Source organism: Panthera uncia, assembly GCF_023721935.1.
Source record: "Panthera uncia isolate 11264 chromosome C1 unlocalized genomic scaffold, Puncia_PCG_1.0 HiC_scaffold_4, whole genome shotgun sequence".
Taxonomy (NCBI): Eukaryota; Metazoa; Chordata; class Mammalia; order Carnivora; family Felidae; genus Panthera; species Panthera uncia.
The window spans coordinates 32,263,438-32,272,233 of record NW_026057585.1 but is presented as its reverse complement, the minus strand read 5'-3'; the positions used below and the strand labels follow the sequence as shown (position 1 = coordinate 32,272,233).

General features: G+C 49.6%; 1 protein-coding gene across 3 annotated transcripts in view; it reads left to right on the top strand.

The window, feature by feature from the left end:
* The first annotated feature begins 568 nt into the window (after positions 1 to 568).
* The window catches only part of LMO4 (LIM domain only 4), a 51,802-nt gene continuing 43,574 nt past the window's right edge, over positions 569 to 8,796 (top strand). For 2 of the 3 annotated variants that reach the window (XM_049616849.1, XM_049616851.1), the window contains exons 1-2: positions 569 to 779; positions 3,519 to 3,757. In XM_049616849.1, coding sequence (XP_049472806.1) covers positions 3,522 to 3,757 — 236 coding nt within the window. In that variant the 5' untranslated portion in view covers positions 569 to 779; positions 3,519 to 3,521. Of the gene's footprint in view, positions 780 to 1,183; positions 3,306 to 3,518; positions 3,758 to 8,796 lie in introns of those variants that run through there. The other variant, XM_049616850.1, reaches the window with a different exon arrangement.

Here is an 8,796-nt window from a genome sequence, read left to right as displayed (position 1 = left end):
CGCCGCCGCCTCCTCCTCCTTCTCCTCCTCCTCCGAGCCGGGCAGCAGCAGCTCCGGCAGCAGCCCGGGCAGCGGCGCAGGCTCCAGCGCGCCGGGCCCCGGCCGGCCGCAGCTTCCCGGCCCCTGGGCGCGCCCGCCTCCCGGCCTCCGCGCCTGCCGCCGCCGCTCCGGGGCTGTTGTTTCTGCGGCTGCCCCCCGCCCCGGCTGGAGGGGCAGGAAGCTCGGCCGAGCGGCTGCCGCCGCCAGCCCCGAGCGAGCGAGCGAGCGAGCGCGCGGGAGGGAGGAAGGCGGTGGAAGAGGAGGAGGAGGAGCGGGAGGCGCGCGGGCGGGGGCGGGGGCCGCCGGGCGGGGGAATATACAAAGTGAAGCCACATTGCCAAACTTGCAGCAGCGATTGCAGCAGTTGCTGCCGCTGCGCCGCGCCTGAAGCCGCGCCGCGCGGGCCGAGGGCTCCTGCAGCTGCTCGCGCGGAGCCGGAGGCGGAGGAGAACGCCGAGGACTGAGACTGACACTCCTGCTCCCGGCCGCCCGCCACTTACGCGGGGCCCCCCAACCCAGCCTCAGAGCGACGCGTTAAAAAAAAAAAAAAAAAAAAAAAAAAAAGGAAAAAAAAAAAAAAGCAGCCCTTAGCCCCCTCCTCCCCTTTCCTGCTTCTGCGAGAACATCCCCCCTCCCTACAGCTCCGCCAGCCCAGGCGCCCCTTCCTTGGAAGCCGAGCGGCTTCGCTCGCTTTTCGCCGCCGCCGCCTCTCGCAGTATTGCAATATAGGGGAAAAGCAGGTAAGGGGACGGCTGGGGAGCCGCGGGCAAGGAGGGGGGGGGGAGGGAGGAGGGGACCGATTTGGGCCAGGGCTGTTTTCTTTGGCTTCCTTCCCTTGACCGTCCCAAATTGCAAGTAAACAATACGTCGGCTTAGATAATGCGCGAGTCTGAAACTACCGAGGCCGGCCTGCGAGCTAGCACGGAGGGCAGCCAGCTTTGTAGCGGTTCCTGCTTACAAAAGGGTTCTTCTTGGAGACCGGGCTGGTGGGGACCCTGGAGGGGGGTGGGGATATTTTCAGTTCCTAAGGGAAAGGCAGGAGGTGCTTAAATGAGGGTTTAAGTATGAGAAGTAGTGTGGGGGAAATAGTCACGGTCCCCCCCCCCCCAGTAAACACTATTTTTGAAACAGTGGCAGAAAGGGTCTAAGTGAGCAGGATTCAGTATTGCTGGTTCTTTTCAAAAATTCCTCTTGGCTTATAAGTCTTTTGTTCCAATCCAGGAGAAATCCGGTGAATCACCTAATTAAAATCAAGACATGAATTAAGCATCCATTTTTGTACTACAAATTGCCAGCGCTACGTTTGTCCCTCCCCTGGTCTCCATTAAAAAACACCAGAGACGTTGTTAAAGGGGGGCAGATTTTGCCTCTAGCTGCCAGTTCTGCTTTCTATTTCACTGACTATCCCAGGACCTAAATTGCTTGGCTATGTAATTACTAGAGTATAAGCCTATTTAACTTAAAAGCTTTCTTTTTTTTCCAACTCTAAATGAAACTTGATGAGGGCCCGTCCTTAGTTATCAGGGGAGTCAGTTTCTGGTCAGTCCTCTTGATTCATCTCTTTTAGATTTAATCAGCATTAAGGTATTGCTTGTCCTTAAGAGCTTTAGCTAATGGGGTTACTGGATGCTTTTCTCAGTGTAATGTTTCCTTTTCAAAAAAATATACATATATATTTACCTCTCACCAAAGATGGGGGCGGGGAAGAGCTTGGAATCTCCTCCCTCCCTCTCCCCTTTTAAAAAGGAATTCGGAGCGATTAAAACGTTGGGGGAAACAGTTTAAAGACCTCGGGCAGGAAATGCAGATTCATTTGGGTTAGGGCTGAAATTGTAACAAAAAGCAATTCCTCGAGTAAATGCATCAGATAAATCAATTTACATAAAGGTATGATGCATTCGGATAAATGCAATGCTAATGGGTTTTAGAGTGGTCCTGTTTCCAAAGTCTCAGGGTTTTGTTACAGCTTAATTGGTGCAGTTCTTATTCTGGTTTATTGTGCGGTCACTGGACACACGTTCCGGGACTCTTTCGGAGGAAATGTGTTTAAAATCGGCCTATTTAAGGAACCCGAGTCCTTGTTTCGTTCCCTTCCCCTGGTTTTTTTTTTGCAGCAGCCAAGTTGGGCCGGGGACAGGCAAAGTTCGCCCTCTCCCTTCTGAGGTATCAGCTGAACGTCTTGAGCAGATAGCCGGGAGCCTCGGGGGGAGCCTACACTCTCGGCTTACAGAGGACAAAGACAAAACAGGCTGCTTAATTGGCAGTAAATAACTTGATCTTTTTATAGAATAAGTGACTGGAGGAACACTAGGACTTTATTGGACTCAGGATTGGAGGCAACAAATTAATCGGTTTAGGCTAAGCTTTATAAATTGATTCCTATATTATACCCCAGTTGCTTCTCGTGACATTCATTAGAAAGAGTAGGGAATTTTTAAAAGCAGTTTTTGGTGACAGCAGGACTGGCTCCTATATAACTTGTGCATCCTTTAATAGTGCCTTCCCGCATATTATCTGTAACGCCCCCCCCTCCCCCCTTTGGAGGAACAAAGCTTTAGCATTTAAATTGCTGATCAAGGGCAGATTAGTGAGACCAAAGTGGAGAGTGTTTGTATAGGAAGTTAACAGGCATCCTAAAGTTCAATGATCTATTATTCTTGCCTGTGTCCTGAAAACCCAGAGAAAACACTCATTGATCTTCAAAATGAAATGAGATTTGGAACAATAATGGGAGATGGCGGTCACCACAATGGCATGTGAAAGGTGCTGTTTAAAATACGAAAAACCAGTTTCGCAACTTTACACACCGCACCCCCTCCCTCGCGTCCCCTCGCTCCCCTCCCACCATCACGCTCTCCCTCTCCCCTCTGCCGGTCCCTCCCTCCCTCCCTTTCAGAAAACCCAACTATTTCCAACTTGTGAACTGCAGCTGCACTTCCCAGGGCAGAGCTCGGGAGAGAACGTGGCTCCGGCGGGGGCCGCCTCCCCACTCCCCTCGGCTTGCTCTCCCGGCTCGGCTGGGGCCGGGGAGGGGCCGGGCGCGGCGGTGGGTGGGTTTGACCCTCATTTGCTGGAGGCGGGCGGCGAAGGAGGGAGGAGGGGGCAGTGGGCGGAGGCGGGGGCTGGGAGGAGGCGCCGCGAGGGGTGGAGCGCGCCTCCGAGCCTCGATCTCCGAGTTTTGACAGTACCCAAGCTGAAATTGTCAGCGGCGGCGAGCGCTGGAAAGTTGAGAGGAGCTCGTGGCCCCAGAACAAAGCTTGAGAAAAGTAAACAGGCGGCTGCTGCCGGCGATCCTCCCTCCTTTCCTCTCCCCCTCACCCTCTTTCGCGCGGTTGCCCCGCTGCTTCCTTCCAACAGTTCGGGGAGTTGGGGGGGGGGGGGGGGGGACGTGTTCGGTCTCTCGCGCGCGCGGCGATTACTAACTTTTGCATTGCCCCTGTTTTGTCTTTCTCTCCCGGTCCCCTTCCCGCCCTCTACAGACCATGGTGAATCCGGGCAGCAGCTCACAGCCGCCCCCGGTGACGGCCGGCTCCCTCTCCTGGAAGCGGTGCGCAGGCTGCGGGGGCAAGATTGCGGACCGCTTTCTGCTCTATGCCATGGACAGCTACTGGCACAGCCGGTGCCTCAAGTGCTCCTGCTGCCAGGCGCAGCTGGGCGACATCGGCACGTCCTGTTATACCAAGAGCGGCATGATCCTTTGCAGAAATGACTACATTAGGTAAGACTTGGCTGCCTTTCCTCGAGATGGGTGAGCAGAGCAATGGCAAGGCCAAAGGTTACCAAGGGTTTTAAGGAGAGGAACTGGACACCTATGAGAATATATTGTAGCCTTCACCACAAAAACCTTCTGATTGGCCGGATTTAAGGGTTTCAAGATGAACGTGTTAATCTTCCATTTTTTTAATAATAAATTAACGGCAAAAACTATACTAAGATCTGTCCATCTGGTGGGACTGGGCCTTTAGGTGTGCAAAGGCTAGGTACTCTCCTGACCAAAATTTTAAGTCGTCTGCCCCAACTGGACCCTCAGGTGAAAAGTGGGAGTTAGGCTGCTACCTTAAAGCAAGGTAGGGACCTACATAGAAACTCAGAGACAAAAGATTGACTTACAAATAAGTGTAGTTAGTGAGAAATGATTTGCCTATGGTGATGGCTAATTATATTTACGTAAGCACTTTAAAACTTTTTTGAGTGGAAAACTGTGACTCATTCTTTGTGCTCCTTGTGAAAAATGCTGATTACCCATCAGTTTAAAGACTTGCAATTCTTCTTAGAGCAAACTCTACCTCTCCCCACCCCCCCCCCCCCCCAAAAAAAAAACCCCAAAACCCTTAATGGTAGTGTTTCTCTTTGTGTACTATTACTTGAAGGCTTGTAGTGCTCAATGTTAGTGTGTGGTTTGCGATGTAGAATTTGCAGGTTTTTCAATTGAGGAATGTGCAGATTTGGGGTTTGTTGTTGTTGTCGTTTGTATCACTACCTTTGATCCCCAAAAGAGATTTAGGAAAAGAGGCTATAGAATTATACTAATCTTGCATTTTAAAGCAATGTATAGGAACATTCATATACCCATGTAAGCAGTCTTTTCCAACAAGTTTCAGTGCAATTAATGGAAAGAATTCAGGAGGTCAGGTGCCTATAGGATCTTTTCAGGTGAACTCAAGCTACTTAAACTCATTAATTTGAAAGGAGGCATTTGAAGGATTACACATTTAATTTGAGTAAATGGTTTGATAGACTGATGCACATGAATGCTTCTAGGAGGTGTTCTGTTTCAACATCCAGTAATTAAAAAAAAAAAAACCCACACGCACACCGTTGATATTAGAGAACCGCTCACTTTTACGAAGAATTGCATTCTAGTTAAATTTCTGTCCTAAACCGTTTTCTTTATAGATATTAGTAGAAAATGTTGCTCTCTTTAATGCGGGTAAATCAGTGGGTGAGGTTTTTTTGTACAAAGTTTAGCTCCATTGTGATTCCCTCAACTCTGCATCTAAAAGTGCAAAAGATCCCAGTGCAGTTCAGAGCTGAGTGTGTGTATGTTTACCCCAGTGGTATCATTAATCTAAAACGATGGAGCAAAATGACATTTGGTTATTCCGATAATGCAACCTATGTCCACTCTGCTGGCATCCTCAATCAGCCAAGCAAAAGAAATATAGGAAGGGAGAGGGCTTTTATTTTTAAATTAAGATGGCAGCATTAATTTCACTAAGTGTTCTTTTAGAAGTAAATGTTGGAAAATCAACAGGAGCATGGGTGTAATGCTTTCTGGTCCTCCTTCCAAGCAATGCCATGAGCTTTGAGCTTTGACAGTATTGTAATTAAATAGAGAGCAAAACTGGTAAGACGGGAGGGTAACTTAAAGTGGAAAAATTGAGAGTGCTATTCAGATGCCGTGAATGGTACAGATTCACCTCCTGTCAAGTGCCTTCAAAAAACCTTCGCTTCTGATTACCACTAATTAAAAAGAAGATGGGTCCACTTGCATTCCCTCAGGACAAGTTTAGGCAAGTGGCTTTCTGGGAGTTGCCTGCTTTCCCTATTCTTGGGACCAAATATAAATGCCCATTTGGTGTTTTCAACTGGCTTAATGGAGCAATGGAAGATGTGTACCCAGCCCCGTGCCTTAATTAACTGGGTCCATTTTCTCATTTTTTTTCCCCCTCTGATTTTGAAAACGGGAGCCAGGCTTGCTCTTGAACTACATGCTACCCTGAGAAGCTTAGGCCTCTCCCGGGAGAGATGCGTTCTAGCTCAGTACCGAATTGATCATCGCCTCCCACTCCGTTCAGAGCTCATCAACAGCTGAGCCTCCCCCACCCCCAGGTTGAGGAATCTCTGAAGTCTTCCTTCAGTGTTCCTCCCTGTGCCCATCAAGATGCCAGAAGGGTGGGAAGGTGAGGAGCTGGCGCGCCTCCTTTTCCTCTCAGCTACTCCCTCCCCAATCTCCTCCCCAGTCCACTTGTTGGAGGAGCTTTGAATTCTGCAAGGATGGCCACTGAAGAGCAGAGTAATCCGCTTGCCAGATGCCAGGTGAAGGGGGCCCTTCGGCTCCTCGGCCCCGACTGGGACCACAGAGCCATTTATTAAGGGGCTTTAAGCTGCCTGACTTGGAGGTGTGAGCTTTTGAAAACTACCAAGATATGGCTAAAAAGCTGAGGGGAAGCAGGGCTGGGATGGGGGGGGGGGGCACTGCTTTTCCCTAGTCCCCTCCCTCTTCCTGACCAAGTGTCTATTGGGCAGAACTGGTCTTCTGCCTCCTCTCCCTCCAAGATTTCAGATAAAGCGGCTGCCTTGCTGCAGCGAATCCGCACAATTAAAAGCTTTAATTAGTGGCTCCTCCATTTTCTTAGTTCTGATGGGCTTTATCTAATGAGATCTGGTCTCTGGCTTAGATCTGCTCCGAATGACGTGTCCGCAATGAATGAGAGCTGCGTCGCAAACAAAACATTTAATTAACAAAATTGGCCTCTAAGAGAGGGAGGGAAAGACTGGGGGGGGGGGGGGGCTGTGGAGGGGAAGAGGGAGGGTGGATCTTAAAGGGGCCAACGCCTGCCTGCCCCCACTACAAAAGTCGGCGAACCTTGGAACTGTCCCCTCTCCTTCTCCCCACCCAGCTTCTGACCCCCCCAGCTCTATGCTAGCGCCACCAAGTAGCTTTTCAAAACTCCGTTTCTCTTTTCCTCGAACCCTTCTTCCTTCACCCCCATCTCGGCCCGAAGACTGGCGCGGAAAGTGCAGCGAGAGGAGGAAGTTCGGAGACCGACGGGTGGGGCCCTAGGTCCGGGGAGGACGAGGAAACGCACCGGAAGCCCGGGTGGCGGTCCTCGGCTAGCCCTTTCTCGTTGGGGCCGGTCGGGGCCGGGGCAGGGCTGGGCCGGCGCCGCCCGAGGCCGCGGTCGGTCGAGGCGCCCTGCCGGCCGGCGGCCTCGGGCCCGCGAGGGGGCGAGCGCAGGGCGGGAGCCCGCGAGGGGGCGAGCGCAGGGCGGGAGCCGCGCGAGCGGGTCGCTCTTTCTTTCCCCGGGCTCCGCTCGGGCGTTCACGTGGCGCCTGCAGCCGCAGTGAGCGCCGCGCGGGGTCCCGGGCGGGGGACTGGTGGTGGTTGGTGGTGGAGGGTGTGTTTGGGGAGGGGGTAGCGTTCGGAACGGAGGCGCCGCCAGACAGCGAGTTCATTTCCCTGGTAATCAACAGCAAGCTGCTATATTCAGAGAATGCTGTCCCTTTAATTGAACAGGCTAGGTAATTAAATGGCACTTTTCCAATAGGACGTGCTAGGTAAATCTAATAGTTGGTTATTTAATATCACTTTGAAGTCTGCCCACTCAAGCACAATGACAGCACAGGAGCATGTGAACTATTAGCTAGGAAAAAAAAAAAAAAAAAAAACCCAGGATCTCAAAAATTAATTAAATCGCATGCAATTTAGGGGGAACGTTTATCTTGATTTGTCATAACAGAATTAATTCAAGGCCTCCAATTCACTTGGGGGCAGATCTGTTACTCTGAATTAACCAAGCGTAATTTGGCTGATTTTTTTTTTTTTCTCCCTCCCCTCTCTAATGCAGCAATTGCGATTATTCACAGCCCCCCTCTTAAGTATCAATAGCTTCTGGTGCTTTTAAGGTGCTTGGTCTCTAGTTATTCCGAAGTACCTTTAATGGACTTGGCTCCAGGCATAATTTCTGGGTTGCATTTCTTTGTTACATTTAATATAGCTGGTGCAGAATTTAGATTAAATATAGGAACCTGCTGGAAAACCAATTGCTTCTGGATCAGTAGCTGTGGATGTGCATTTTTCTCCTCAGATAGGTTGCTGATATTTACTTGCAGGTACAAATGTATACCTTTCAGCCACACTTTTAGAAATGCACCTCTCCTTGCCTGAAAGCAGTTTAGAAAACAGGTAGTGCACCATATTGCGTATATTTTGTTTGAAGTAATAATGCAGTCGAAAATAAGCCCACCTATTGGTCATTGAAGTTTCTGAAAGGTGCTAAGTATTATTACTAAACTAAAAATACAACTTGCTGTCCATCTCTTTATGTCAGCAAGGAGAGTTGGAGCGGAGCTGGCAAACAGTACTAACGCTACATGGTGTTTTTTGTATAGGAGCAAAGCACCTTTAAAGTGCAGAGGTTTGGTGGGATTTCTTCCCTTCTTTTCCCTTTTCCCCATATAAGGAACCTCTTGATGTTTGTGATTGATTGCATTGCCCAAATGCTGAAATATTAACGACCTTCTTGGACTGAGGACCCAAAGAAAGGAAACTGAAACCGATTCTGTCATCACAATTAAAGACTCCCCTGGCTTTAATTAGCCTGACCTGGGGTATATCTCCCCGTTGCTTGAGTTAAAGAGAAAAGAGCCCATTATAGTCCAGTCTGAGACCGATAGCTACTTAATTGAGCACCTAAAGCCTCGAGCCTTTTAAATCAAACACTGTCCTGGACAGTCCCCCTGGTTAGATAATTAACTCTCCAGTGCACAGAAACGTTGTTAAAAAAAAAAAAAAAAAAAACACACAACTTTTCAGAAAAAGGGTGGAATTCTAATGGTAGCCTTCGTCTATGGTAAAAAGGGATTAAAATCTGTATAGACACGTAAGTTGTTCTGCTCTGAGGCAGCCTGAAAGCTGTAGATGTGGAAAGATCTTAAACTCCATTAATAATGTTGTTCAATAGCACATCGGTCCTGTGTAGATCGTGGTCATTTTCAAACTTTGTAACTGTAATTTCTGACACTTTAGGAATC